Raw genomic sequence first — 27,640 nt, 5'->3', positions numbered from 1 at the left:
ATTCACATTTTTAACATGAACATAAATTTACCATTCTGCCAACATTTTCTTTACAGTGCAGCTAAATAAAAGGTGCATGTTGCTTTAGAAAACACATACATACAAAACTACAAAAATAACCCAACAAAAGTCCTATATTTAATTATATATATTAAGGTATAATTGCTCAAATTAAGACACCGTTTTCCAAAATTTAGGTACCTCAATACTGGTAGTATTATTTAATGAAAAAAAATATACTTTTAATCACATTTAGAAAATCTACTTTTTATACAAAAGTTAATTCCAAGCAGATAGCCACTTAATTATGGGCTTACTGAGCTAGTTTCTAAATTGAAAAAAACTTGAAGAGCTGGGAACCACCTCACATCAACTTGGATACCATGCATGACACCTTCCTTGCCTATAACAATGCCTGAAGTAAATCCAACATGATTTCTTTTTAAGTTTATATCCTTAGAGTAATCAAATGTCATTGCCACAAAATTAGTTTAAAACATACTCGCTTAATCATGTGCACAAACAAAATAAAATCATCTGCATATAAAAAAATATTCAAGATGGGTGTGGTGTTATATCCCTATAATCCCAACTACTTGGGAGGATGAGGAAGGAGGATACCTTGAACCCCTGAGTTTGAGACCAGCCTAGGCAATGAAGGAGGGGGAGAAGGAGGAGGGGGAGGAGGACAGGGAGAAGGAGGAGGAGCAGGGGGAGGGGGAGGAGGAGGAGGAGGAGGGGGAAGAGGGGGAGGGTGGGAGAAGGGGAAGGAGGAGCATGGGAAGGGGGAGGAGGAGGGAGAAGAGAAGAATGGGAAGGAACTTGGGAAGGGAAGGAAAGAAAATTTAAGTAAACCAACTTAACTAACAACAGCTGTTATACTTCAAGATCCCTTACAAGCACTAATTGTGCTGGGGTCTCATCTGGTACAGAAAATATGAAGCAATTGTAGGAAGTGAATGAATCTGCATCCAGACAGAACCCTATAGTGCATCGATTAGATTCATCATCTTACAATATACCTTCTGGATCCCTACATCTCTTTATGGTATTCACAGCATATTTTTACTGTAATTTCTGATGGACTATCAGATTTGTTAACTCTAAGTTGATACTCCTATAGTCCCAATATACACTTTTTTTTTTTTCAGTCCTAAGTATTGAACCCCAGAGCCCAGTTCCATGTTAGGCACACACTCTACTGAGCTACACTTCAAATCCTCATGAATACCCTCAAGGAACAATGGAAGCAAAAGTAGTTTACAAACATCTAGAAGTAATTGCTAAAATGCTATAACCTGAAACCAATGCAAAAAGTGAGAATAAGGTTGAAATTCAGGAGATTAAATCAAGTATCCTAAGTATTATTTACTTATATTCTCTATGCAAGCAACATAGTGTGTATGTATGTATATGTATATAAATCCATATATATACATATATTCCACCTAGACAAAGATCCACTGAAGACTATCAGTAAACACATGCAAGACCAAAATGTTCCACTTAAAAAACTGAAGTGTTTACACACAGAAGTACCTAAAAGATAAATGAGCTTCAAAATTATAAATGTCTTGAAATGGGCCTTCCTATACTTTATAACTCCTCAACTATAAGATTTTACAATTAGAAACATGAAATACTATTTCTAGAAAAAGGCTCTCACTCTCCTGAGTATACCTTCTAGAAATGGTTAACAGAATTTTCCAAACAAATGTCTGGAAATGGAATACTCTAGGTCACAGGATTCATAGCACAAGTTCTCTCTGTTCCTAACCTTCCTTTCCTTGAGGTGTGCTCCAATTGTAGCATCCTGGAAATTCTAAGTTCCAGTCTTCTAAAGATAACTTTGGTCTCTTCTTCCCTAGTTCATCACGTAAAGTTCAAGTATCACAAGTAAGAGTTGTAACCAAGCTGATTGTGAATCAATGGTGCTATGTTTTATTTCAGTGAGAAGCCCTTCAATGACTTCTATCCATACTAGCTAATTCAGATGACATATATATAGAAAGAAAAATCCAGGTAATTTTACTTCCTCCATTATCCTTATTTAGCTTTTGTGAGCAATTAAAAGTTTACTAGTCTAACGTAAAGTAATCCCAGTCTATTAAAATATAAAGAGTTGCTTGCTGATCTTGCAAAAGACATTGGCCCAGGTTCTAAACTTAATCAACTTTTGATAAAAACAGATAATGAATTCCATTCACAGGAGCATGGATGGATAACAAAAGTTGGCATCCCTGTAAATTAAGATGAAATGTGTAGAGAGAACAAAGAGCTTTCACTTACTTGCTCGGAGGACTGAAGGTGTGACCTCAATTTCACTTGTTGCTTGATAAGGCTGAAAGGCTGAAACACTGTTGGTACCAAGCTCACTACCAAACACCTCTGGACTCTGGGTACCTGTGGAACTGGCACTGGTGCCATCACCTCCATGATGCGGATCTTGTTCATCAAACACAGCTACCAGCTAGAAAAGAAAGGCAAATTTGCATGTATAAATAAAGGCATTTAAATTACTGCCAAAATGTTATCTTATTTTAACATAAATTCACAGTGGAAAAATACTGACATTAATGCACCCGGGGAAGTTATGTTTTAGAAAGCAAAACCCCTCAGAAATAGTGTTTTCCTTAAGCTTACGGCTTTACTTCTACAATTCTAATTTGTATATTTCATATTTAAATTTCTATGGATCAAATATATGAAAACAGATTGGTATCAGAGAATCCTAACTCAAGGATGGATTTAGTAGTTTTTTTGTTTGTTTGTTTGTTTTAACATAGCTTACACTGTTATGTGGAAAGGAAAAATATATGTGTATATGAGAGTGTGTGTGTATAAATGTGTATACACAGCAAGAAGGGAACTTAAAAACTATGCATGACTGCTCATTTCTATGCTAAAAAATGTAGGCTAAAAGAGAAATTAATAAAATGAGTTACCTACAAGCAGTAAATAGGGATGTGGTAGAAAGAACGGAAAAATGGGAATAGGCAATGGCACAATGAGGAAGTGATATTTTTATTTTTCTGAGTCTTTTTTCTGTAGACCACTGAAGCTCAGAACCATGAAAATGATTCAATTACTTACAACAGAAGTAAAAATTTTAGACAAACCAGGATGCCAATGTGAGGTGAGGAGAACAGGGAGAACTGAAAATTTCTCACAAACAAATGAAACCAACTATGTACAAATGAACATACATTAAGTGGGACGGGAAAGAAAAGAACAACTAGCTAAATGTAGGAAAACTATTTCCATTGTTTAATATAAAGCTAAGACAGAAAGAACTGTCACACAAATACTATATTCTTGCTAGCAAATTTGCTTCTGACAAGGGTATGATTTAGAGATTTTGCTACTGTACACAAACACACCTACCACAAATGAATGAAAATATTTTGGGAAAGAAAAGCCAACATTTTGATGATCAGAAACCAAAGTTACAAATAAGCAAAAGTTAACTCTGTGGTATTATTTGGAATCAGAGGCCCATGGAGGTGGTGGTGGTTGGGTGCAGGGAGTGTTTTTTTTCTTTTTCCTGGTGGTATGAGGATTGAACCCAAAACTTTGTGCATGCTAGGTTAGGCTACTGAGCTACAACTCCAGTCCTTTTTTTTTTTTTTTTTTAATTTTGAGATATTGTTTGATTAAGTTACCCAGAGGGGCCTCAAATTTGTAATCCTCATGCTTCAGTCTTCTGAGTAGCTGGAATTATAGGTGTGCACTACAATATTTAGCTCAAACTCATGGTTTTTACAAATAGGTGCAGTCATTTGTCACTTACAAGAAGGCACATTCCAAGAAATGCATCACTGGATGACTGTCATTGTGTAAACATCCTGGAATGTACATACACAAGGCCTAGCATAGTACAGACCAATCTATCCAAACGGCTTCTGATGCTATCAAGAGAGATGGTAAACCCTAGAAGTAAAGGCTGATGCTACAGGGCATACTGTTTTACAAGAAACTTTATTTTTAATAAGGAGTATACTCTAAAATAAAGATAAAAATCATACATGTCCAAACTTATAAGTTGCTGACTATGAAGTATCACATGCTATACATAATTGTATGTATACTTTTACACAACAGGCAGCACAGGAGGAGTGTTTACATAAGCATCATCACAAGCATGTGAATAATGTCTTGTGCTACAACATCACCAGGCAATTAGAAATTTTCAGCTCCACTGTCATCTAATGGAACCACCATCATCTATGTACTCCTAAGTTGACTGAGATGTCATAACGAGATGCAGGACTATAGTTAGGTAGAGTCATGCACAGATAAGTAAGTATAAGCAAATATTGAATGCATGTTTGAGTATGCAAATTCATATTTCCTGACTGTTCACTCAAAGGTCCTGAAAGCAATGACTTCACAGTACCAACAAATATATTTAATACCCAGATCTTTGATTCTAATATCATTCTCCAATAAATTAACCAGGGCTTCTTGGAAAAATGGCTGATTTTATGACTGAGGGCAAGGATAATACATGATGAGCTGGAACACCCTGTGATATTGAGAGTAAAGAAGTATTCAAAGTGATGGAGGCACAAAAAAGGAAAGAGGTGACAACATAAAGGTGACCAAAGCTGACACAACTTATTATAAATACCTATGTTCACACTGATTAACAATCCAAAGAAGTAAAATAAACATGCATGATTCCATAAAGACTTACGAAACAAATGGTAGAGAATAAACACATGATCTCTATGTAATATTCCAAATACTAAAAATAATGGAATAATGGAAAGAGAAATCATCATTAGGCAATTTCCATAGCAATAATTGTTTTACGTAAGATCTACAAATGGATGCTAAAGTTAATGGGTAAGAAAATGATGAGAAATAAGATATTTGCATATCTCAGAATGTCTCCCCATCAGATATATGTTAAATAAAAAGGGGAAATCTTTTCAGTGGAGAAACTTGGCAACAGCACTTTAAGATATAAGAGAAGTCAGTATCACGTTCCATTGGATAAAATGCACTAGGAAGGATAATGACTTCTGAAGTTCCTATTTCTGCCAAAAATGTTTACCTTCAATTTAATCATGAAACATTAGACAAAACTAAGTTAAAGGACATTCCACAAAATAAATAAAATGCCTTCAGACTGTAAAAGTCATAACAATCAAAGAATGATAAAATTATTTAATTTGGAGACAGGAAAAATGAGAACTACATGCAATATGATCCTATCCTTGACTGGATCCAGGAGTAGAAAAAGGATGTCAATTTTAAAAAATGGCAAAATTATTTAAATTAACTCCACAGGTGAGGTGACAGTATTGATGCAATGTTATTTTGCTGTTTTGATTATTATATAAGATGAAAATTTTAGAGGTAAATGAAGCAACTTGTATGGAAATACTCTGTAACTATGTTTCCTACTTTTCTGAAATTTAAAATGATTTCAAAATAAAAATTTTAAATGTAACTCTGTACGTTGATCTTAAAATAAAAATTTTGGTGGCCAAAAAAATTATGAAAATAAAATACATTCTTTTTCATCTTATGACAAATACAGTTCTCAAAAGAATAATGAATTTCTTAAAAGGATCAACAACAACCATCACATTGGTCATTGAACTACAAAATCCTGGTTCTAGTAATGGAGAAGCTTAACATTCCAAAGAAAAGTTAACCGGTGACAGCCAAAATGAACAACCCGTTTCTGTCTTGAATTCAAGCTTTTTTTTTTTTTTTAATGCCAATAGCCCTGACTACTTTTCTCTCTAAAGCATAGTAAATTTATAAAATATGAACAGTAATCATAATTACAAACCTCATTACATAGTTTTGTCACTTTGAACAAATCCTATTTCCATGAATGCTTACATATTATTAATCAATTCATGAAACAAAGAAAGCCATTATAACGTCATAGAGACACGTAGACAAATAGGAAGTTCAGAACCCTTCTGCAGTACAATATATAATTAGCTGATTAAACAATTCAGCAGGAGGTTAAGTGGTAAGGAAAAAGCACAGCAGAATGACTACTTGGCTACTCAACCCTATAATGAGCAACATAAGTGGGAAAAGAAATCCATAAGTTCTTTTTAAAAAATGGAAAGATGTTTGTATGCATATACCAGTTTCCTTATACACTAATAAAATCAATGTGACATTGACTGGCAGTTGTCTTTCTGTAGTAGAAGCACAGACTTTCCACTAGATCTGGGATCAGCAATTTCTTCCTGAAATATATCAGAGAGCAAATACTTTCAGACATGTGGCCCCTATCATCTCTGTCAGAACTATTCTAGTTTTCCATGATAGCATGAAAGCAGTCAGAAACAACAAACAAATGAGTGTGGATATGTTTAAATAAAATTTTATTCATCAAGTTGGACAGCAAACCAAGACTGTAGGACACAAGGTGCTGGGGTTGTGGCTCAGTGGTACAGTGTTTGTCTAGCATGTGTGAGGCACTGGGTTCAATACTCAGCACCATATAAATAAATAAATAAAATAAAGGTCCATTGACAAATAAAAAAAATAAAAATAAAAAAGATTGCAGAATACAATTTGTTGACCCTCCACTAGATTGTCTATTTTTCTAGGAACACTCAACTTTAAACCAAGTACCTTTGCAATCCAGATAAGCTAACAATATCTACTTCAGACTCTTCAACAGGTTTTACGATTTCTATGCATGATTTTAATATTATTATACTCTTCACAAGGTGTTTGGCTTAATATGCATTTTGAAGATATTAAGTTTTGACATTTTGGTGCATAATAGGAAGCAAATGAAATTCAAGTTTGTTATTAACTTTCCACAATGATATCTTCTCTCAAGAATCAAGTCCTTTTTGCGAACTGAAAATGGAAAAGGAAAATTACAAAGAACAAGTCTGTAAATGCCAAACATGATGGAAGAGCTTATACATGTATATTAATTTCAATAATTATCTCCAGCATTTTTAGAAAACACAAGGATTATGAAATCTGGACTGTGTCATGAACAAATGCTGCTTGAATTTCAGTGGCAGAATCACAGTTGGTGATTTGCAATATGCCAATAACAGACAATTTTACAGTTTTCTTTTAAACCAAAATTTAAGTGCCAGGTGCAGATATGAAGTAATTTTGTGTTAAATTAGGAAGGATGTATAATTTTAGAAAATCTACTCTACAAGAATACATATAGTAATGCAGCAAAAGAAAATGGGACCTTCACAAAAACATCACATATTAAAAGTCTCTATCATGTCCTTCAAAAAGTAAAGGAAATGTCTTTTAAATTTCTGAAACACAACCCAACTCCACTTTTAACAGATGGAATCTTCACTGCTGTCCATGAAATAGATCATTTTTGAAAGTTCATTTTTAAATTTTCAATAGTTATTACTTAAGTCTCCCTTTTCTTCTATTCATCCATTAAGTCTCCATGAGAAAAAGACAAGCTGAATTTGGATAATACCAGTAATAACTTCAACATTAAACAAAAAAAAACCTCTGATCATTGACACACATATCCTCCTTACTTCAGGACAAGTCATTTTAACTCTCTGAAACATCAAAACTTTCCAACAGAAAACTTGACCTATTATATAAGCATCACACATAAATGCTTACAAACAATTTGGCTATAATGTGGCCCCGATAATGTATAAAATTATAACCTGAAAGCCCACAATTGGATGTATCAAAGTGGATAAAAGTAGAGAATTTGGAGTCAGCTGTGTTTTTACCAGCTCTGACCTTGTTTCTTAAATGGCTGTTTGTGAATCCACTGGTCTCTGTAATATCTCTAAGCCTTTCCTTATCTGGAAAAAGGGTGGCAGTTGTCCTAAGACAGAACAATGGCCTTCCACCAAAGGTAGCCATGTCCAAATTGCTAGAATCAATTAATGTTACCTTCCATATTGAAATGGGCATTATGGATGGGATTCAGATTAAGGACCTTAAAATGGAGAGACAGTTTATCCTGGATAACTTGGTGAACCCCATCTAATCATATAAGTGTGAAATTGGTGAACCTTCCCTGGCTGTGGCCAAGGAGAAATGTGATGGTAGTCAGGGAGATGCTGCATTGCTGGCTTTCAAGATCAATGAAGTGACCCAGGAGCCAAGGCATGCAAACAATATAGAAGGTTTCTCCTCTAGAATCTCCAGAAAGGTACATGGCTCTGCTAATATGATTTTCCCCCAATGAGACCCATGTCAGACTTTTGCCATCTAGTGAGTTAGTAAACTTACATTGTCTTAAGATATTTGTTTGTGATAATTCCATGTAGCAAAAAAAAAAAAAAAAAAAAGGAAAGAAAGAAAATTAATAGTGGCCATGCCTACCATGACAAAGAGATAAGGCATATCAACTGTCTGAACACAATGTCACCAATAAGAAGTTTTCCTTTTTAAGGCATCACAGTAATAAATTGGAAAAGTGAAAGATAAAGTGCCAGAAAATGCTTTGTGCAACATATAACCATGGAACAGAATTCTTTTGCACATGCCCCTCTCCTAAGTGCCTTCAATTTCACTTTACAGAAGAACTAAGAGTCAGAAAGATTGATTTAAACAGAGTTTAAGTAAGTACAGATTAGAAATCAAGTCTCTCGACTTCAAACATCCTATTTACACCAATGTACCTTCCTATGGATTATCTACTACATGAATAGCACTGGGAAGCTGCCAAGTATGATCATCTGCAAGTCTACAAATAGGATTCTGTTCATTCTTGACTAACCAAAGGTAATAACCCATCTTGCAAATCAATGTCAAAAATTTTGATGCCACCACCTAAAATGTTTCTTAATATATTTGAATTGGAATCATTGTGAACAATTCCACAATGGTGGTATCGTCACTCAGTCTTAATCAGAAAGCTCAAAAGAATGTTCAAGTTTTGTCTTCCTACAGGAAAATGTCAAGCAATTTAGGTCAAATGGTTATCTTGAAGACTTTTAGAGGCAGAGTTCTCACACACAGACACCTTTTTATTGCCATACCTCCTGAGCATGCTTTCTGTGTTCCCACCATTTTCTCCATGTACAGGTTGAACATATCCAGAGGAAAGTTAATTATGATGGATCACAAAACTGTTTGTCAGATGTTCAATATTAATACACAAAACTCTTTGACTATAAAGTAAAAGACATAGTTCTTTACAAAGACATCACATTATTCACCCCATGGAAGGACCAAATTATGTGGAACGATATTAAAACTCAGAAGGAGCTTGAAGAAGCCCTAAAGCCTTCTCTTCATCTGAGGAAGATGTGCAACTTCAACCTGTAAAGCTAATTCTTTTTATCCATAACAAAGTCAAAAAGGAACATAAAACAGAAAGTGCACCTCTGGGTAGTGGCAGGCAGATTTCATGGGCAGATCTCGCAATGAATGCAACAGATAACAACACAAAGAAAATCCAACAGGGATGGGAGAGCTATAGCACACTGCAACAAGTTGTTATAAGAATAGAAATCATGTAGACACATATATTTTAAATTAAGTGAAACTGTTCCATAATGAATAATTCTGAAATATCAATATTCCAGAAGTCGCTTTTCCTTCCCACAGGATAATCTATGAATTACTATAATTAGAATCACACATATCAGTAACTTTAAAATTTTCTTCCTTTGCATGGAGGGATTTTTTTAAATGAAAAATTAGAACAATATTTGGGCTCCCCTTTACCAATATTTTAGTTTTAAACTTTTTTCATTTATAGCCATCTCCCATAAAGCATGCTTGATAACGTGTGGCCCTAAAGGAAAACTCAGCAGGCATTAAAATGCTTACATCGGTTAACACTGTGTTATCCAATGCAAGGAAGGAAATTGTAAATAAATAAATTTATTTCCTGATAAAAATTACAATTATAATTGTAATTAAATAAATAAATTTTATTTAAATAAATAAATAAATCTTTAACTGTGCCATTTTAAACAATAAACATCATGTAGGAAAGGGCAAGACGTTTCCATTCCTTCCTGATAAACTCAGGAGACAACCATCAAAACTAACTGTAAATGATCAAAAGTCACCATCCACAGAGCTAAGAGCATGCTTTAAGAAGGTAGTATTTCTTCATCACAGATGCCTGAAAAGGTATTCTTCTCCATCTTCAAATTACAGTGAAATATATTCACCTATGATGCTTCCCAGCCCCGATGCTTATACATTTCAGAGCTGAGATTTAATTCTGCTATCCCTCAGGGTGACTCACACTATCACCCACTGAGCCTTCAGACTAATTAGATTCCCAATTTAAGAGTTATGTTCAACTAATAGCCTTGAGTATGTCAACCACAAACCACAATGAAAATATGCAAATGAATACAGCCATAAGCTAGCTGACCCACTTGTCATATATAATGTAAACCCATCTTACAAGGGCCACTGCTCCATTTGTACCTATGCATGCGGTTAAAACTAGATTACACTACTGTTTAAGTGATAATAAAAAGCAGGATAATATAGAAAGTTAGAGAAAAATTATTCTGAAATTGACTAATAATATATAGAAAGGTAGATTCCAAATTGGAAAAGGTGACAATAATTGTAAATTTTATCAGGAACACATGCATATTTCCCTCAGGGACTACAAGAATAGGAAATAAGCACATGAACCTCAAAAGTAAATGTAATGATGTAATAACTAATTATTTTATAGACATGAAAAAATGGAACTATAAAATCAATTTGTAAGCTTTCTGATGACTGAGCCTACTTTAATGACATAGAGACAATGCTAAATCCTTAATCATTCTCTGAGCCTTACTTGCTATCATGGTTCATTAAAAACTCATTTAAAGAGAATTAGTGTTTTAGTGGACGAGTAAGCAAAACAATAGTAAAAGAATATACTTGAGCCAATGATGTTCTGTAATAGTAGGAATACAAGTTATGCCAATAAAATCTAACTCACAAAAGGAGAGTCTCAAGCTTGCCATTGAAAAACTTCAATGCTACACATGCAAGATTAACTCTGTGCTTCATCAGCATGTTAAGAATTAAGTACATTTTAGCTGATTAAAAAAAATGGAACATAGAAAAGAACTAAAAAATAGCAAAATCACACTAAAATACCCACTTTTCCTACTAGCTAAGATACAGTAGAGTAGCAATGAGTTAGGAAACTTTTCCCTGAACTGCATCATGAGACCTCACCCTTTCCTGCCTCCACCTCAGTTCCATGGTTTCAGATTTTGGAGGCAGCTGCTCCTCTGCTTCTGGACACCCAACAAATCTTCCAACATATATCCATCTAAGAGCGAGTAGCACCTGGAACTAGACACCAACAACATGGTGTTTAAAACCTATAGACAATTTTGCTTGACAATTAATATGTGTTATGTGTATTGGGGATTAGCCGCAATAATAAATGGTAGATAAGAGAATTCCTGAAGACTAACTCCTTTAGTTAAAAGAAAAATAAAATCTATTAAAGTCGAATATCACAAAAGAAATAGGTTTTAATGAGACAAGCCAAAACCACAGGTGTATGTGCGCGCGCGCGCACACACACACACGCCTGCCGCCCCACCTGCCCTCTCAAAGTCTTACTCTAAACTGCAACCAAGACACATTACCAATGCTACAGATACTCCGCAATGGTAGTGCAGTTGTCTAGCATGTGTTTGGCTCTGGATTCAATTCCCAGTATGGAAAACACACACACAAACACACAACCAAAATCTTCAGCACCAATCATGATGTTACCTGAACTTCAAGGAGCAAGTACAGGTGAAGTAATACTTGCACCTTGTTCCTAAATTGAATGAGTCACCTGCCTGCTTTATCACAGGCCCCTGTCAACATCCTAAATTCTCTCCCATCCCTGACCAGCAGACCCAAGGGATGAGAAGCTGTTGGTGGGATTACTCAATCCAGAAACAGTCCTACAGTTAACACCAGGCAGGAACACAACCTGATATCTTGCTTATATGATTTTTGCCAACATCTGTTGAGTTCACCAAACTAAATTTGAACTCCTTAGTAAGGAAGGCCTTTTTTAGTCTCTTTATATTTTAAGCAAAGCTGAAAATCTGAAGTCATGGCCTGTTTTACTGTCCTAGAAACCTTTGAGATGAAACTTTAGAAATGTAGAGAGAAAACTGAGTCTCCAAAAGGAAAAATGTCCATGTTGGAACAGGGAATGTGCAGCTTGTGGTCAGCCTGTGAGTCACACAGAGGAGCCAAAAAGGGTAAGAGCAAAAAATGTTTAAGAGTATTCAAATACCCATAAATTACTTTGTAACTTTCTGTTTCCTGTAAGTTTTCTGAACTCTAGCAAGGCAGGAACACAACCTCAATAGAGAGCATTTACCTCATAAGAAGAGGGGCTAACATTTGATGGGTCTGTGAACCTCTGGCCAGATCACCTGATCAACCCAAGATCACCTGACCATACCCCCCCCACTGCCACAGACATGGATATAAGCTGAAACCTACATGTCAGACTAGACTCCTAATGGGGAAATATGATCTTGTTCGGTATTTTCCAATTCCAAGGGAATTCCAGCCCCTTTGGGTAACACATAATTGACTAAGTGTGTACTATAATAAAAAAAAAAAAATCTGATCTTAAGCCCTGAAGAGAGTCCACATTCTGCTTTGAACATGCGCACCTTTACCTTTGGCTTTCCAATAAAGCTCTTTTCTCTTTGTTAAAACCTACTACATCCTTAAATTCTTTTCTGCGACATAGTCAAGAGCCTTTAAGAGTACAGATCTCCTCTGACTATGGAGAAACTTCCTCAGAATCCCTTATGGTGATACTTTGTCTTGACACCCTCATGTCACCCTCAGACTTCTCCTATGAAACCAGCAATGGTAGGTAGCAGACAGACATGATCAGTAGGGAAATGAAGTTCAAGGGATAATTCTATAAAGTGGGCCTGCATGCTGGTTCTCCAAGTTCTTTTAAAAAGTAGTTTACCTAAGGTCACATTTTGGCTTAAGTTAATAGGATATATAACATTTCTTAACAACCTGTTATACACAGGGCTATTCTTTCTAGGTCAAGGAATTTAAGACTCTTCCCTGTTGTCTCTGTCAATAAGTACACAAATTACCCTGTAAGGGGACTTTTGTGACCTTGATGCAGACCAAATATTTCAAGACTATGGAAGGCAAGATAACTAAAAGCAAAGCCCACTAATTATAAACTTTGTAAAACCAATTTTCAATTAGAACCAGTCGATAGAGGCCAAAATGACAGAGTTGCCTTTAAATCTGTACCATGAGATTTTAATCTCACTATAAAATCCCTCTCATGGGTTTTGGTTGTGTACCTGTGGGTAAAATCTTACCAAGTAAGGACTTAAAATTCTGATACAATCCTACCGACAGTCAAGAGTTAAAGAGTTAGTACCTGGGCAGAACTCTCTGGAAACTTCCCTAAGACCCTCAATACAACTAAGAAACAAATATGGTACAATGTCTGTCTCCTGTATTGAGAAGACCTATGCTCTCCCTTGAGGGTGTTTTCCTTTCTCTTCCAATAAGATTTGCTCTACTTCTACTACATTTTGTCTTGCTTGAAAATTTTTCCTGCAAGAACACAAGAGTCATGAGTCAGGAGACTCCTGGGCCACCGCAGGTAGCAGCAAGATGTAAATGTTTCAATGGAAGCAAGTAGGACTTCTATTTAAGGCAAAACCACCTTCTTATTCCAACCTGTACCATGGAGCTCTGTGCTACAGTTTTTATCAGGTATCTTTAGGAACACAAGTAAAATTAGCCTAAAAGATTCACGAAATAACAGCATCTCTGAGGAATTAGACACTTTCATAATGTCCTTAATATTTCCATCACTAACTTCACTGTTGAACATGTTTTTAAAAAGAAAGAAAGAGGCATCTCTAAAGTTTATTATCAGTCAAATTTGGTGAACTATAATACTTTATTTTTTGGCAATCAGTAGTAGAAAACTTTCCTTCCTAAAATAGAAATTTGAAATTTGAAGGATCTTTCCTTAGTTCTAAATGCTGCAAATTATGTTTAAAATTAAGAAAACTTGACTATGGCTTCAATCAATCAAGAAAGTTGCTAAGCAATTTGCACACAGCCACAAAAAACAACTCAACACAATGTTAGTACTACAGACGATGCAACAGAGGTAAGCAAATCATTATCTCTGGCATTTAAAGACAAGATAATATTTCCAATCCAAAGAACTAGGTTTGTTTCCAAGGCAACCTGCCATGTGTATAGGGGACTCACTTGAGAGTCATTAATCCCTTTAACTGCTGACTTCACAATTTGAACAAGAACCCCACTGGTAACTAGTTTCCATCTAAAAGCATCAACAGAAAAATGAGTTTAACTGATTTAACAGAGAAAAAGAATTCAAAGGACTCTGTTAAGACATTGGTGGGGGGCGGGTGCTGGGGGTTAAGAGAAAAAAGTAACATAAGATGAAAAAAAGTAGAGCTGAGTGTTGCTGCTTAAACAGTGATTTATTTTCAAATTAAGATGCATCAAAGCCACTAGTTTTGTTCACTTAAAGTTCTGACTGGCAGTTCAGTTTTAAATGATGCTTAATAAAGTCAGCATTTATTCTGACAACCACAAGCCAATATTAGCAAAAGATCAAAGTTCAATCAATTTGTTTTGTAAAATATAAACCCAACGTTACATTACAAAATGACTTTCAGTGTAATTTGCATGCAAAAAGAGTGTGATTTTTAAATATCCACCAGGGGCACAGATAAAAAACTTCAAACATATTCTGGCTCCTTTTCTACTATACTCATTATTCCAATACCTTCTACAAAGGAGAAACAGCAGTATCCTTGACATTAGCCTAAATTATCTTCAGCATGCAATACAATACTGATTAAATTAGGCTCATTTTAATCATCTGGCAGGTTTATTCAAAAACTAAATAAATAATAAAACTCTTTATCAACTCTTCATTAGTATAACCTGTTTAGAAATGTTTCTAAAAGTGAACATAGAACAAATACTAATTGTGTTATCAATCCCCTCCCCGGCCACATTTGACAGGTTTAAAAGAAAAAAAGAAAGAAACCCTCAAAAGTTAAACATTTCCCCCAATCCAAAGAACATTTTAAATACTGAAATTTAATGCAAATTTTTTGAAAGGTAAATATCAGTGCCATCTAATGGATGTAGCTAAACACAAGAATTTGGAAACTTTGAATTTTAAAGGAAATATATTCTGAGGAAAGCCAAAGTCTCTACTCAAAGTTTCTCACACAAAATATCCAGACAGGTAACCTGAACAGGAAGTGAAGTCATTTCATCCTGTGATAACCAGTACACTCTACCCAAAAAAATCACCCTAAGGCTGAGAGATGACTCATCAGCTGTGTGACCCTAGACAGTTTCTTCAACTCTCTGGGGTCAGTTCTGTAGAAATGCTGCCTATGTTGTTCATCTAAAGATAACAAGTTTTTCCAACTAGTTCTTTCAAGTATTTAATAAATGATAGCTATTATTATTTAACATTATTTTTATTAAAGAAAGTTTCAAGAGGTTGAGGTTATCAACAGAGGGAGATGAAAGGAAATGAGGATTAAGTAAACCATATGAATTTTATCTTGAAGACTGTGGGGCATCCTTGAATGCACACTAGTTAATGCACACTTATTCTGCAGGTTGCATAGGATACAGAGAAAGAACTAGAAGGGTAAACACTCATAGCGCATTAGTCCAATAATGAAGAAGTCATGAGGGTCTAGAGTAATGAAAAGTCAGTGGAGTGAAAATAAAATGTAGAATTATGAAAATGCAGAATTCAGACTTCATTAAAAGGATTTGGTATGTAGTGTATGGGTGGCACTATAAAGGAGGGGGACAGATCTTAGATATCACTACATATGGCTTAGGTGGTTGGACAGAGGACAACCAAAAGGACAAATAAGTTTGGAAGGAGAGATGATGCACTCAGTTTAAGATAAACTTATCAGATTCAGTATTCACACCCTGGCAGACAACTCAAATGAGAATCCCTGGGGTTCCAACTTAGTTCAAGGCAAATACACATAACTGCCTGGTGTCTGTAGTCAGGTGTGGTTGACACTACAGATTTAATTAACCTGAAGTGGAGCATGTATAGAAATTAGGACCAAAGTTTGAATGAAACTAAGATTTCAGGTTTATCTTGTCTTCCTTCAATTCCACTATCAAACAAATCTGAAAACCAACAGAAGAATATAAGTCAAGGAAATATAATTTCACAGAGACTAGAAAAAGGAAAGTATCATGGAGTACAGTGATGAGTAAATAATCAAATATCCCAAGAAGGCACATTAGCACTTTCTCATGAGAGATTTTGTGTGTGTGTCTCCATATATATAATTATTTTAGCACTTCCTCTACTTCAGATTATTTCACACCAGTGCTAAAATAATTTTAATCATAGCAGATGAATATAAAAGCAACATAAATAAAAAATTTTGTCCAACAATGTATAAAAAATAAACATTCAGATATTTGTTCAAGTAACAATGAGGAGACAAATTCATCTTTACAATGTTCTTGTCTTAACAGATGAAAATTCTGTAAACAGTTCTTGATTTTCTTGTGAAAGAGTTTATTTCATTAATCTTGGTATCCTGCTCTGCAAATTCCTGTCCCACAGAAGCCCCAATAAATAAATACTTGATTAAGATCATTTATCATATCTACTTTGCAATCCCTTTGAAAGGTGAAAGCAAGTAAATATAAGCAAATAATGTACTACAAATCCTCTGGACATCACTCCCTAACCTCAACTCTCAAAACGGAGACCCAGGAAATCAAGCTCTTTTCAAAGCTGCAGGAAAAGAGAATTGTAGAATACACCATAGTCCAAGGAATGATAACAACCAAACATAACATAGTCCTCCTATTTTTCAACACTCTAAGTATTCAGCTCTTATTACTCTCTGTAACAAAAGTAGTTATGAAAGAAGCTAAACCTCCACTCTCAGGAAACCATAGACAAATGCAAAACAGACAGCTCATGTTCTTGCAACTCCCCTTTCCTGTGATTCCACCTTTCCTCTAGTATCAGTTCTCATTTCTGATTACCAAATTTTGCACAAGTTTATAAGACTATGATTCATTACCTATTCCATTTATTCCTTTATTCATGCCTTGTGCCAGGAACTATGAAAAATGCTGGAATAGACCACATTGATAGTTTTTAAAAGATATAAATGCACAAAGGCATTGAATTCTAGATAGACTGCCAGCAGATTTAAGATTCCACCTCTTAAGAATAAAAACTATATTTTCTAACATTCAGTAAATAAATAAACTTTTCTTATTTATCATATCATTATAACATCACAATATTACATATTAGAGCATAAATCTCTCCAAAATAACCTATAAATCTATTTTCTCACTGAAGTGTCTCTTCTAGATTTTCTGCTCCATCTTCTCATTTTAAACTAAGTAAATGTCCAAAGGCAAATCTCATAATTAAGCAATATTCAATCCGTCTACAACATTTAGAAGAGACTCATCAACATTAGATATCTGAATATTTTAAATGTGATTAAAATAAGAAGAGCAATAGTAGCAATGGTAACAATCATAACCTTATTAATTGCAGTAGCTAACACTTCTTACCACTGCTATGGTTAGGCCTTTTATATATTATTTTATTCTCAAAATAAAGATGGCTACTATCTTACCCATTTTATACCAAAGAAAACTGAAAACCTGAAAGTTTAAGTTATTTCACCATGGTCTACCACCCCAAGATCAGAAGTACCCTAGTGCACCTCTGCCAAAAGTTCTGCACGTAACCGCCATGTAACGCTGTCAACAACGTCCAGCACACAACCACAACAAGGTCAACAGAATGATTGTTAAGGATGAGTGTGTCCCCAAAAAGTCAAGTTTCCATGCAAAGCAAGACCTAAAAAGAACAAGGAATGAGATAGGGAGATAATCTCCCCAAAATACACTGTCACTCCTCTGATTAACTAGGGATTCCCAAAACACCTATATCCACTAGAAATGATCAAATAGCCATGAAAGTCACAAGGCACCTCTTTTTGGATGAGCGCTTCTCTTTCAAAGTTGAGGTGGATCATGGTAGAGAGGGAGAGAACTATGGTGAGGGGGTGTCCTGGGAATGTTCCTCACCTGAGCAGAGGTCTAATATTCTGGGTGCCATCTTATAGGCAGGTCCTCAGAGACTAAGGTACCCCTTGTGTTGTGGTTTGAACAATGAATGTTCCCCAAAGGCCATGTGAACAGGCTGGGTCCCCAGGTGGTACTCTTGGGAGGTAGTGGAACCATTAAGGAAAGGAGCTCTGTGGGAAGCTTTAAGTCATCGGGGATATGCCCTAGAAATGATTTGTGGGACCCTGGTTTCCTCCACGCTCCCATCCCCACATGTCCTGGCCAAGAGGTTGAGAGATTTTACTGTCACTCTCTACCACCATGATATACTGCCTTGCCACAGACCCAAAAACAACAGAACCCTGGACTGCAACCTCCAAAACTAATAGCCTTTTGTCTTTATTAGCCAATTGTCACAGATATATATTTTCATGATGGAAAGCTGACTAACACAGAATCTGAGCGAAAACGGGTCTAAGTCAGGACTAAAAGCAAAAGGAACTACTTTTTCATTCCTCCTTTTACTTCAAAACCTAGTCAATCCTGAGTTGAGTTACATAATATATAAACTAAATAAGGCAAAATGCAAAAAAAAAAAAAAAAAGATTCAAAAGACAAGGAAGACAATGATGAGAAGTGACTAACCATGGTAGGTAGTCGAAGAACAGAAACAAAGAGCCCCCTCCCAAAGCCAAGGATGAGACACAGGGTGTTCACAGAACCAAAGTCAACTAACCCAGTCCATGCCCGGATCAGGGGCCACACTTCTCAAAAATAATACTATCTTTGAAACCGTAGAAAATGCAGATAATGACCCAGAAGCTGAGAACTACTGAGACAGTAAAATTGCTCTTCCACACAAATAAAGAGGAATGATAACAAATATAAACAAAAGTCAATGCTGAGACATTTTTAAATTTTTACGTGTTTAAATACTAACATAAAAATAAAGGAAACAGAAACACAAAAATTGTCTGATTGAACAATTAACATCAATTGTCCCGTAAACAATCTCATGTAAACAAACCATTAATAAGCGGCTGCCTTTCCTTTTGCAGAAAGAACATTATTTATAAATTGCTACCACCTAAAAACTGACCTGATTCAATTCTGTCAGACAGTGAAGAACACTTAGGTAAGTGGCAAACGAGAAAGGGAAAAACTCATCACAAACTGTGACACCTCATTCTAAGTGTAACAAATGCACAAAACAGAATCCTGCACAATGAGAGGGTGAAGCCTTTATACATAATACTTTTCACCAAGAAATGCCTAAGGCTGAATTAGACTTCTATGTAATGTGGTTAAAATATTTGGTAATTAGTTTCCTTTTATAAAACAAAATATCAATGAAAACCCCCAAAAAAATCATTAAGTGAGAATTTGTGAAATATTCCCTTTGGAGCCTAAAAAAAACAAAACACACACACACAAGAGAATAAAGAAATCAGAACACCTAGCATAGAGATGTGCACCTTGGGAAGAACTGGTTCAATTGCTCCCACCACCCCCTAACATTTTGCTTCCTTTCTGGATGCCACTAGCAGCTAAAGTCCTTCAGAGATGACAAACAAGAGAGGAGTATAAAGATGAGGGTAATGACTGGTGAGAACCTATCAGAAGCTCTCTCAATCACAGTAACTGAAAGAAGCTTTTAAAGACATAGAAGGCAATATGCCAAGTACTTTAAGAAATGTATTTCTACGGCTGGGATTTATTATTCAGAGGCAGTGCTAAGCTTCATGCCACTCTCTTCTGTGAGCTCAGGAGCTCAACCTGTGATTTCATGGCCTCTGTATCATCAGGGGTTGGCAGTATACATCAAACACAGAAGTTATAGAAAGGTTGTAGTGAAAAAGGAAGAACTGAATGAACTGGATTAGAGCACTGGAGGGGTACCAGCCAGCCTTGGCAGAAAGAAAGCAACTCGGGATGAGTCTTGAAGGTGAAGAAAGTCCAGGAGTGGGAGCTTTCCAATAGGAAGAACCTGTACAAATTCAGGGGTGAGCACCTTTCCTGCAGGGATCTCCTACCTGTGCTACAGGTAGGAGGGCCATGCTAAGTTTCTATTCTTCTACATAATGAAAAAGCAAACACAGAGATTCTCTAGACACAGAATATAAACTTGATTTGTAAACAGTGGTAAAGGATGATAACAATTCCAAAGTCAAATATCTGTAAAAACCAGGTTTTTTTCCCCCCATAAGTTTATAAAATAAACATTTGGAGGCAGAACCAAGCCTGCACTGATGATAGATTATTTATATGTACTTACTCAGTGAATGATCACATGTGTTGCTGTAGAAATATCAATGTTTTGATTAAAGAGATCTGCCTCAGATGTCCATCACAAGAGGTGTTATATTTTATGACACATATTCCATTTTATCTTTCTGAAATCTGAACAGTTCTGGACTCTGACATCTGACCATAGTGATTTTAGGTAAGGTGTTACAGTGCTCTTGATTGTATACTTCAGCTAGTGAGGTCTAGCTTGCATGAACTCAGAGTTAAATTTTCAGAAATTTTGACACTAGTTTTTAATAGACTAATTATTATAGGTTAAATTATATAAACTTACAATTAAATGAATTAAAATCAAAGACAAATATTTAAAACTAACTACTTCCTTATTACTTTATTTCATTTTACTATGATATATGGTCTTGAATTTATGTGTGTTTATTGTATCTGTATGGCAGAAATATTATATATTTACATATTGTATATACTATATATATAGTTCATGATGATGTGTTGCCCAACTCCAACTCACACTAGAGTACAAACCCATTCCTAAGTTGGAAATATTAAGCTTAAATATAGAATTCTATAGCTAATTTTTCTAACTAAGATCACATAGCCTTAAATTAAAATATAAGTACGATTTTAGCTGGGCTTAGCGGTGCACATCTGTAATCCCAAAAGCTCAGGAGGTTGAAGCAGGAGGATTTCAAGTTCAAAGCCAGCCTCAGCAACTTAGCAAGACACTATCTCAAAATAAAATATTTTAAAAAGGGATGCAGATGTGGTGCTATGGTTAAGCACCCCTGGGTTGAATCCCTAGTGTCAATTGTAAAATTTTGAAACACAATTTTAAAATTAAAAATTCCATTAAAAAATTAAGTAATCCAAACATCCCATGCCAATGTAAAAAGTGGACATGATTTTAAGAAAATAAAATTAATGTTTATTTTTCCAACACATTATTTAATAAGGCCTGTGGAGGATTTTTTATCTACTGGCTAAGGAAACCCCTTTATCCTGTACATAATTATGATATAATGGATATTTCACACATGGTATTTATATAAGAAACACAAATGCAAAGAGAAAGCAAGGGCTTCCAGCACTTAAGCTTCTAACACTATAAATGCTTCCTTTATAAAAATGAAAATTTAAATCTCCCTAATCTGCAATATAGGATTCCAAAACCATCTGCACCAACATCCAATCTATATTCCTAAGGGACAACAAAATTCTCTCACTCTATGAGCGCTCTACAGATACATTCAGAATTCACAAAAAACTTCAACCTGACTCCTGAACAAATCCCGAAGCCCGAGAAGGCCAAACCCCTTCATGCTGACAGCATAACCTCCAGCTCCTAAACAGAGACAGCCACATGTTTCTGCCACACCAGTGACAATGTGTCTTGTGTGTTACATCTCGGATCACAGGGAAAAGGGCACCAAGCAATTCTGGGCCTCAACCCAGCTGTGTTTCAGAATCATCACTACCCGTGGCATCTATGGTAAGCACAGAAGTAATATTCTGCCATTCTGGCATGCCTCACTTTAAGAAAATCCAGATATATTGAAACCAGTAATCTCTACCCCACAGCAACTTTAAATAAATACTAAGTGCCATGGGGGCCACCCTGCCCAGAAATATATTCTTAGGATAATATTTAAATAAAATGATACTGGATAGACAAAATGGAACAAAATAAAATAGAAAGTATCAATGTACGTTTTAAGTAGTGTGGCTACTCATTGGAGGGAGGATTGTACAAGCACAGGCTTTTAGTCTAGGGCAGTGGCTCTCAGTGAGGAGGTATTTCCCCAAGGGGACATTAACAATGACCAAGACACATTTAGCTGTCAGAATTGGAGGAGGACTGGCATCTCATTGGTACATTTCAGGCAAACTGCAAAACATTCTACAATGCACATGATGGTCTCAGACAACAAACAATCACCCAGCCCAAATCTCCTTACTGCAGAAACTGACCCCATACTTCTGCCTACTGGTCATTCCTGTAGAACATATATGAATCTGAAGTAGATTATCTTAAGTGGAGTAAACTAATATTTAAAAAGTAAATAGCAGGCTCTCTATGGGAAATGCTGAAACTGTTGTAAAATATTTTTTCCTAATTATAAAAATAATGGATGCTGACATCAGAGAATTGTGAAACTGAAAAATAAAGAAATAAAGTATTTTAGTACATAGGAAGGAGAGGGGTACAATCATTTGTAAATCTTTTGCCAGAAAGTGAGAAATTCCTGGAATATACATTCCATTTTTCAAAGTTCTTCAGACTTCACAACTTTTGAATAACATGAATGATAGGACTCTCACTTTTCTCATCAGAGCATACCAAAGAGTTAGATGTTAGAATTAACTCAAAAACATCCTAAAATTTAAGCTGATAAATTAAAAAGAGAAGACCAGAAAGAAGAAACCACCAAACAATGAAAAGACACAAAGCTACTTATGATTCATCACAAATGTCTATTCAAACCACAATGTAACAAAGTTCTGAGTCAGCTAAACCAGTGTGCACCCTGTTCAAGGCAAGGCCACTCTGATGGAAAACCACAAAGTGGTGAAGGCTTAACCATCAATAAGCTTCTCTTTGCTTTCCAAACTGTTGAAAAAAAATACCCAATAGTAGAAAAAAAATATGAAGTTTTAAGTTAAGGGTCTTGTCAAAAATATTTTTAATCACAGTCTGATAAATTTTAGTCATTATATTTAAAAGAAGTCTAATTGCTTGCCAAAGAAAAGTGGAGATACACATTGTCACTAATGAGATTTCAGGGCATGTGAATTATTTCAGAAGCAGCAGCTAGTATCCTAGGAAACATTTTTTTTCCTCATCATTTGCATTAAATAGAAGTTTTATCAGAAGGCCAATTAATAGTCAATTTAATAGCTTTGTGGAAAGAGTACTAAATTAAGTGTGTCAACACCATATATTCACTATCTGCCCCTGTCTTGCACTCATCAAGGAAATTACATGAGGCTCAATTCTCACAGATAGCAGATCCCTAGCATCTCACAACAATACTTGGATGACAATTCCAGTTGTTTTAAACATCTGGTAGAAATGGTACCATTAAAAATAGCATAGACCCTGCAAGTCTTTCACAGGGAACTAAAAAATAATTAACTAAAGTTCATAGTCTAATATTTTTTAATTCTGAGGGGAAAAAAAACGAAGTGAACTAGGTGCATACAGAAACATACAGAATGTCCATGTCCGAGGAAAACAACTTTCATTTAACAAAGTGTCATTAGAATTAATCCAAAAGTCTATGTATGTGCAACAAATTCTATGTATGTATAGTCAAATTTTTCAAAATTCTAGATCATTCTAGCCATAAAATAACTAGGTAATTCTAGTTCTAAATCTCTTTTACTCAAAACATTCAGCCTTGACTGCTAGAGGAAAAAGGCACTACAGGATATCAAGTTTGCCTACCACCTGGTATCAAGTTTGACCATCTTAAATGTTATTCACTCCAGCAATTCAAAGAAAAATGTTATGTAACTTCCTGATTCAAAATAGGCCAGTAACACTAGTATTTCCTGGGAATTTGTTAGAAATGCAAATATTCATACCCCATTCAAGAGCTTGCTGCATCAGACAAAAATTTGGAACTGGGGTCTAGAAATCTGTAATGCAAACTCAGTTTGGAGAAGAGTGCCTTTAACTTTTAGATAACAACAATTTCCAGATGAAAAGGATCAGAACAAAGAATAACAAGAATTCTTCTAAAGACTTATTGTATTGAGCAACAATCCACACTTTATCTAATTTAGTTATTATAATATTGCTATGATGTAGGATCTATTTTTCTCATTTGCAGTGCAACAATTCTGGCTCAGCGATATTAAGTACCTAAGCCCAAACACACTAAGAGGCAGTGTAAAGCCCAAGTTCACAAGTAACCACAATTCCATGCCCACAGGCAAGAAGCATTCCCCATACACTGTATTCTCATACTACTGAGTCCATGCATGCATTACATCACCAAAGATTTTAGGAAATTAAAGGTTTGTTAGGACATAGCTTCCGACTTCTATTACATGTGCATCAGCAACCCACAAGCACTGATGCTATCCCCCTTTCAGAAATAGGCAGGGTGCTAATAGTCATTTGATCCCTCTTTCACTAGGTCTCTATTTAAATAATTACCTGACTAAAAATAACTTACATATAGCTCACCTTGCCACCCTTGCAACCTGACCACCTGGTGCAAAATAAAGGAAAATTTTCCACAATTGATTCATCCCAAACCTAAAACTCAATACCCACAACCCAAGGGTCCAGGCAGGAGAAGGAGAACTTCAGCCTTCTGGGTTTAGGGTTTTTAAAGTGGCATCTCTTAAAATTCATGGAAATCAGAGGTGTTAGGGCCAAACACCACCAGTGCCCAACTCACGTAACAAAAGAGAGAACAAGATGTCAGTAAAAATCTATTAACAGGGCTAAGAGTATAATCCAGTGGTAAGCTCATGCTTAGCATGCACAAGGCTCTACTTCTGTACCCAGCACAAGTGGAGGAAAGAATCTGTCAACATTCATGCTGAAAGGACAAATATTTATAATTGTTATGTTAAAAAATTGTTTTAAATACATAAACTTAAATCAGTTTACTGTCACATTGTTTAAAAGCTATCTAGGCACTACAAGTATATATATCCATAGGCAAGAAAAGAAGAGCAAAAAGATAGTGTTATGGTTTAGATGGAAGATGTCCACCAAAAGCTCACATGAGAGAGAACGCAAGAAAGTTAAGAGGAAAAATGACTGGGTTATGAAAGTTAACCTAATCAGTGCATTAATTCCCTGGTAGGGATGAACTGATGGATGACTACATTCAGGAAGGGTGTGTGGCTGGAGAAGGTGGGTCAATGGGGTTGTACCCTTGGAGTTTATATTTGTATGTGAGGGGAACGCTCTCGCTGCTTCCTGCTGTGATATCCTAGGCTGCTTTCCTTTGCCACATTCTTCCACCATGATGTCTTGCCTTACCTTGTGCCCCAGGGAATGGAGTTGGCCATCTATATGGACTGAGGCCTCTCAAATCCTGAGCCTCCAAAAGAAATGTTTCCTCTTCTAATTGTTCTTCTCAAGTCTTTTGGTCATGGCAGTAAAAAAGCTGACGAAATCAGATAAACAGGAAAATACTAGCATATGAAATACTTAGATTTCAGGGGGTACAGTTTCTCCTTTGCATTTTTTTCTGGTTTTCAATTCTTCACATTATAACATTTTTTTTGTATAAAGGTATATTTATAATGAAATCAGAAAAAATACAATAAAACATTGTTTGAAAACCTAGGAAATTATCAACATACAATAAATGTTGATACTAAAGTAATAATGAAAAGTTGTTTTAAAGTTTGAAGTTAAATTTTCTAGTAACGATTTAAATATGACACATCCTGATGGAACTACTGAAAAACACTGACTATACTAGTTGAATATATTTATGTACACAGAAAAATAAGCACTATGTGGGTCACAGTAATTACCAATATCCACCTCATCAACAAGTTTCAAGGCTCCTCTGGGAATAAATACACAGTTTTTGTTTTCATTGGAATTAACTGGGCTGTCTTTAGTCTTCTTCCAATTTGCTTTAGATATTTAATGTGTTTTTTGGGCTCAATACAATGAACAAGCAAATTAGCTGTTCAGATCAACCTAAAGGGACCCTTGACAGCCAGATAAAACATCGCTACTACTGTCAGAACACAAATGAAATAATCTAAAAAAACAAGGAATTGTTAGTCCATTGTCCAGCTTTCAACATACAAGAGCAAGAACTATTTAAATGTTTAGCTTACTCTAACAAGTTATTTTCATAAAATTCAGTTTTTCAATATTTGATAATAACAACACAAATTTTCGAGCCCACAATGGCTAATGAAACTTTTAAATCTTCATGGAAATTTATGGAATGTGTGATATTATTGAACAGTTCAGCAAAAACTCAAGTCCCTGCTCCCAATGTCAGCCTATTCCCATTATCAAGTCAACCAGATGAACAGTAACAGTAATTTAGAAGAGGAAATATTTAAAAACATGATTTAACTCTCTTTACTTTCTTTATTAAAACACCACCATTTAAAAAGAGAATTGTACAAATTTAAAGTCTAAATCATCACAGAATTTTTTACAATACATTTTAAACATAATATAAATAAACTTCCACAATTAGGCCACATCATTTTCCCCTTTGGGAAGACTGTAAATGTTACATGTACCATTTATATTAAATAATCATGACAGTGCACATAAAACATAGGAATTACCCAAAAAAAATCATCTAGAGATTTATTACATTGAGAAATACAGCTTTTAAGCTCTATAAGGAAATCACATGTTTAGCTCTTAATATTACATAGAAATAATAACCAAAGATTGAGAGAAAAGACAGAAGAGATTGGGTGTGTTCCCATTACTGAGAGCTTTCCTCTTCTTTAAATACCAATATTTTAATTTGAGTTGCCACTGATCTATTGATAAAGTGGCAACTCAAATTAAAATATTGATCAATGATAATAGAAGAAATATACTGTGCAGACTGGAAGAACCTATTTGGGACACTGATTATGCTTTAAAATAGCTAATTAACCAGAACATTTTGACCATCAGTTCTAGTAACCACTGAAAAATATATTTTTTTTAGCCCACATAAGTTCTCAACATAAAAAAAAAAAATCTGTCATGATTTCATAAATGTTGTTGTGCTTCTCTGAGCTTTAAAAGATAACCAGATGGTAACAAACAAGATACACAATGGAGCTGGCATCCTTAGGCAACTGAATTTCTACTGATCAAGCACACAATCCTTCCATTTCATTTTTTAGGTTATGATAGTTGTTCAGATTGTACTTTTAAAAGCTTACATAGAGCCAAGAATATTTACTAATCCTAGAAACTAAGTTTTATATATGCGGTAAGTAGTCTTTTTCCTCATTTGTCCATCTTATAGATAGAAATTTCTCCACTATTGAAAACAGAATGAAATTCACTACCCAAATACCATTAAAATTTTTCCTGAAGTAGTAGTCACTCCACAAATGTGGTTTGTGAACTCCTTCCTCAATACTTTTTTTTTTTTTAAACAAAGAGAATGCCATTCTTCAGACTCCAAGAGACCAAGGGCAAGAACTAGAGTAAGCCACTAATGAGGCAGCCTTTGACTGACATTACTTAGGTGAATATTTTGAACACCTCTTACAAGTTTTCCTTTGGTCTCTGTCACATCCCAAACCCAAACCCTGCTCATCACTCTCAAAACTAGGCAACTTTCTATTACTAGAAGAG

The 27,640-nt window shown here is 35.3% G+C and overlaps 1 protein-coding gene across 20 annotated transcripts in view; it reads right to left on the bottom strand.

Moving 5' to 3' along the window:
• Nucleotides 1–27,640, bottom strand: part of Pard3 (par-3 family cell polarity regulator) — a 660,013-nt gene that overhangs the window by 393,975 nt on the left and 238,398 nt on the right. For all 20 annotated transcript variants that reach the window (XM_027928488.3, XM_027928495.3, XM_071599891.1 and 17 more), the window contains exon 3: nucleotides 2,290–2,470. In XM_027928488.3, the coding sequence (XP_027784289.2) occupies nucleotides 2,290–2,470 (181 nt within the window). The remainder of the gene's footprint in view (nucleotides 1–2,289; nucleotides 2,471–27,640) is intronic.

The sequence above is a fragment of the Marmota flaviventris genome, chromosome 12, assembly GCF_047511675.1.
Source record: "Marmota flaviventris isolate mMarFla1 chromosome 12, mMarFla1.hap1, whole genome shotgun sequence".
NCBI classification, from domain to species: Eukaryota; Metazoa; Chordata; class Mammalia; order Rodentia; family Sciuridae; genus Marmota; species Marmota flaviventris.
Note: the sequence above shows the minus strand (reverse complement) of the source record. Positions and strands in the feature narration are given on the sequence as shown.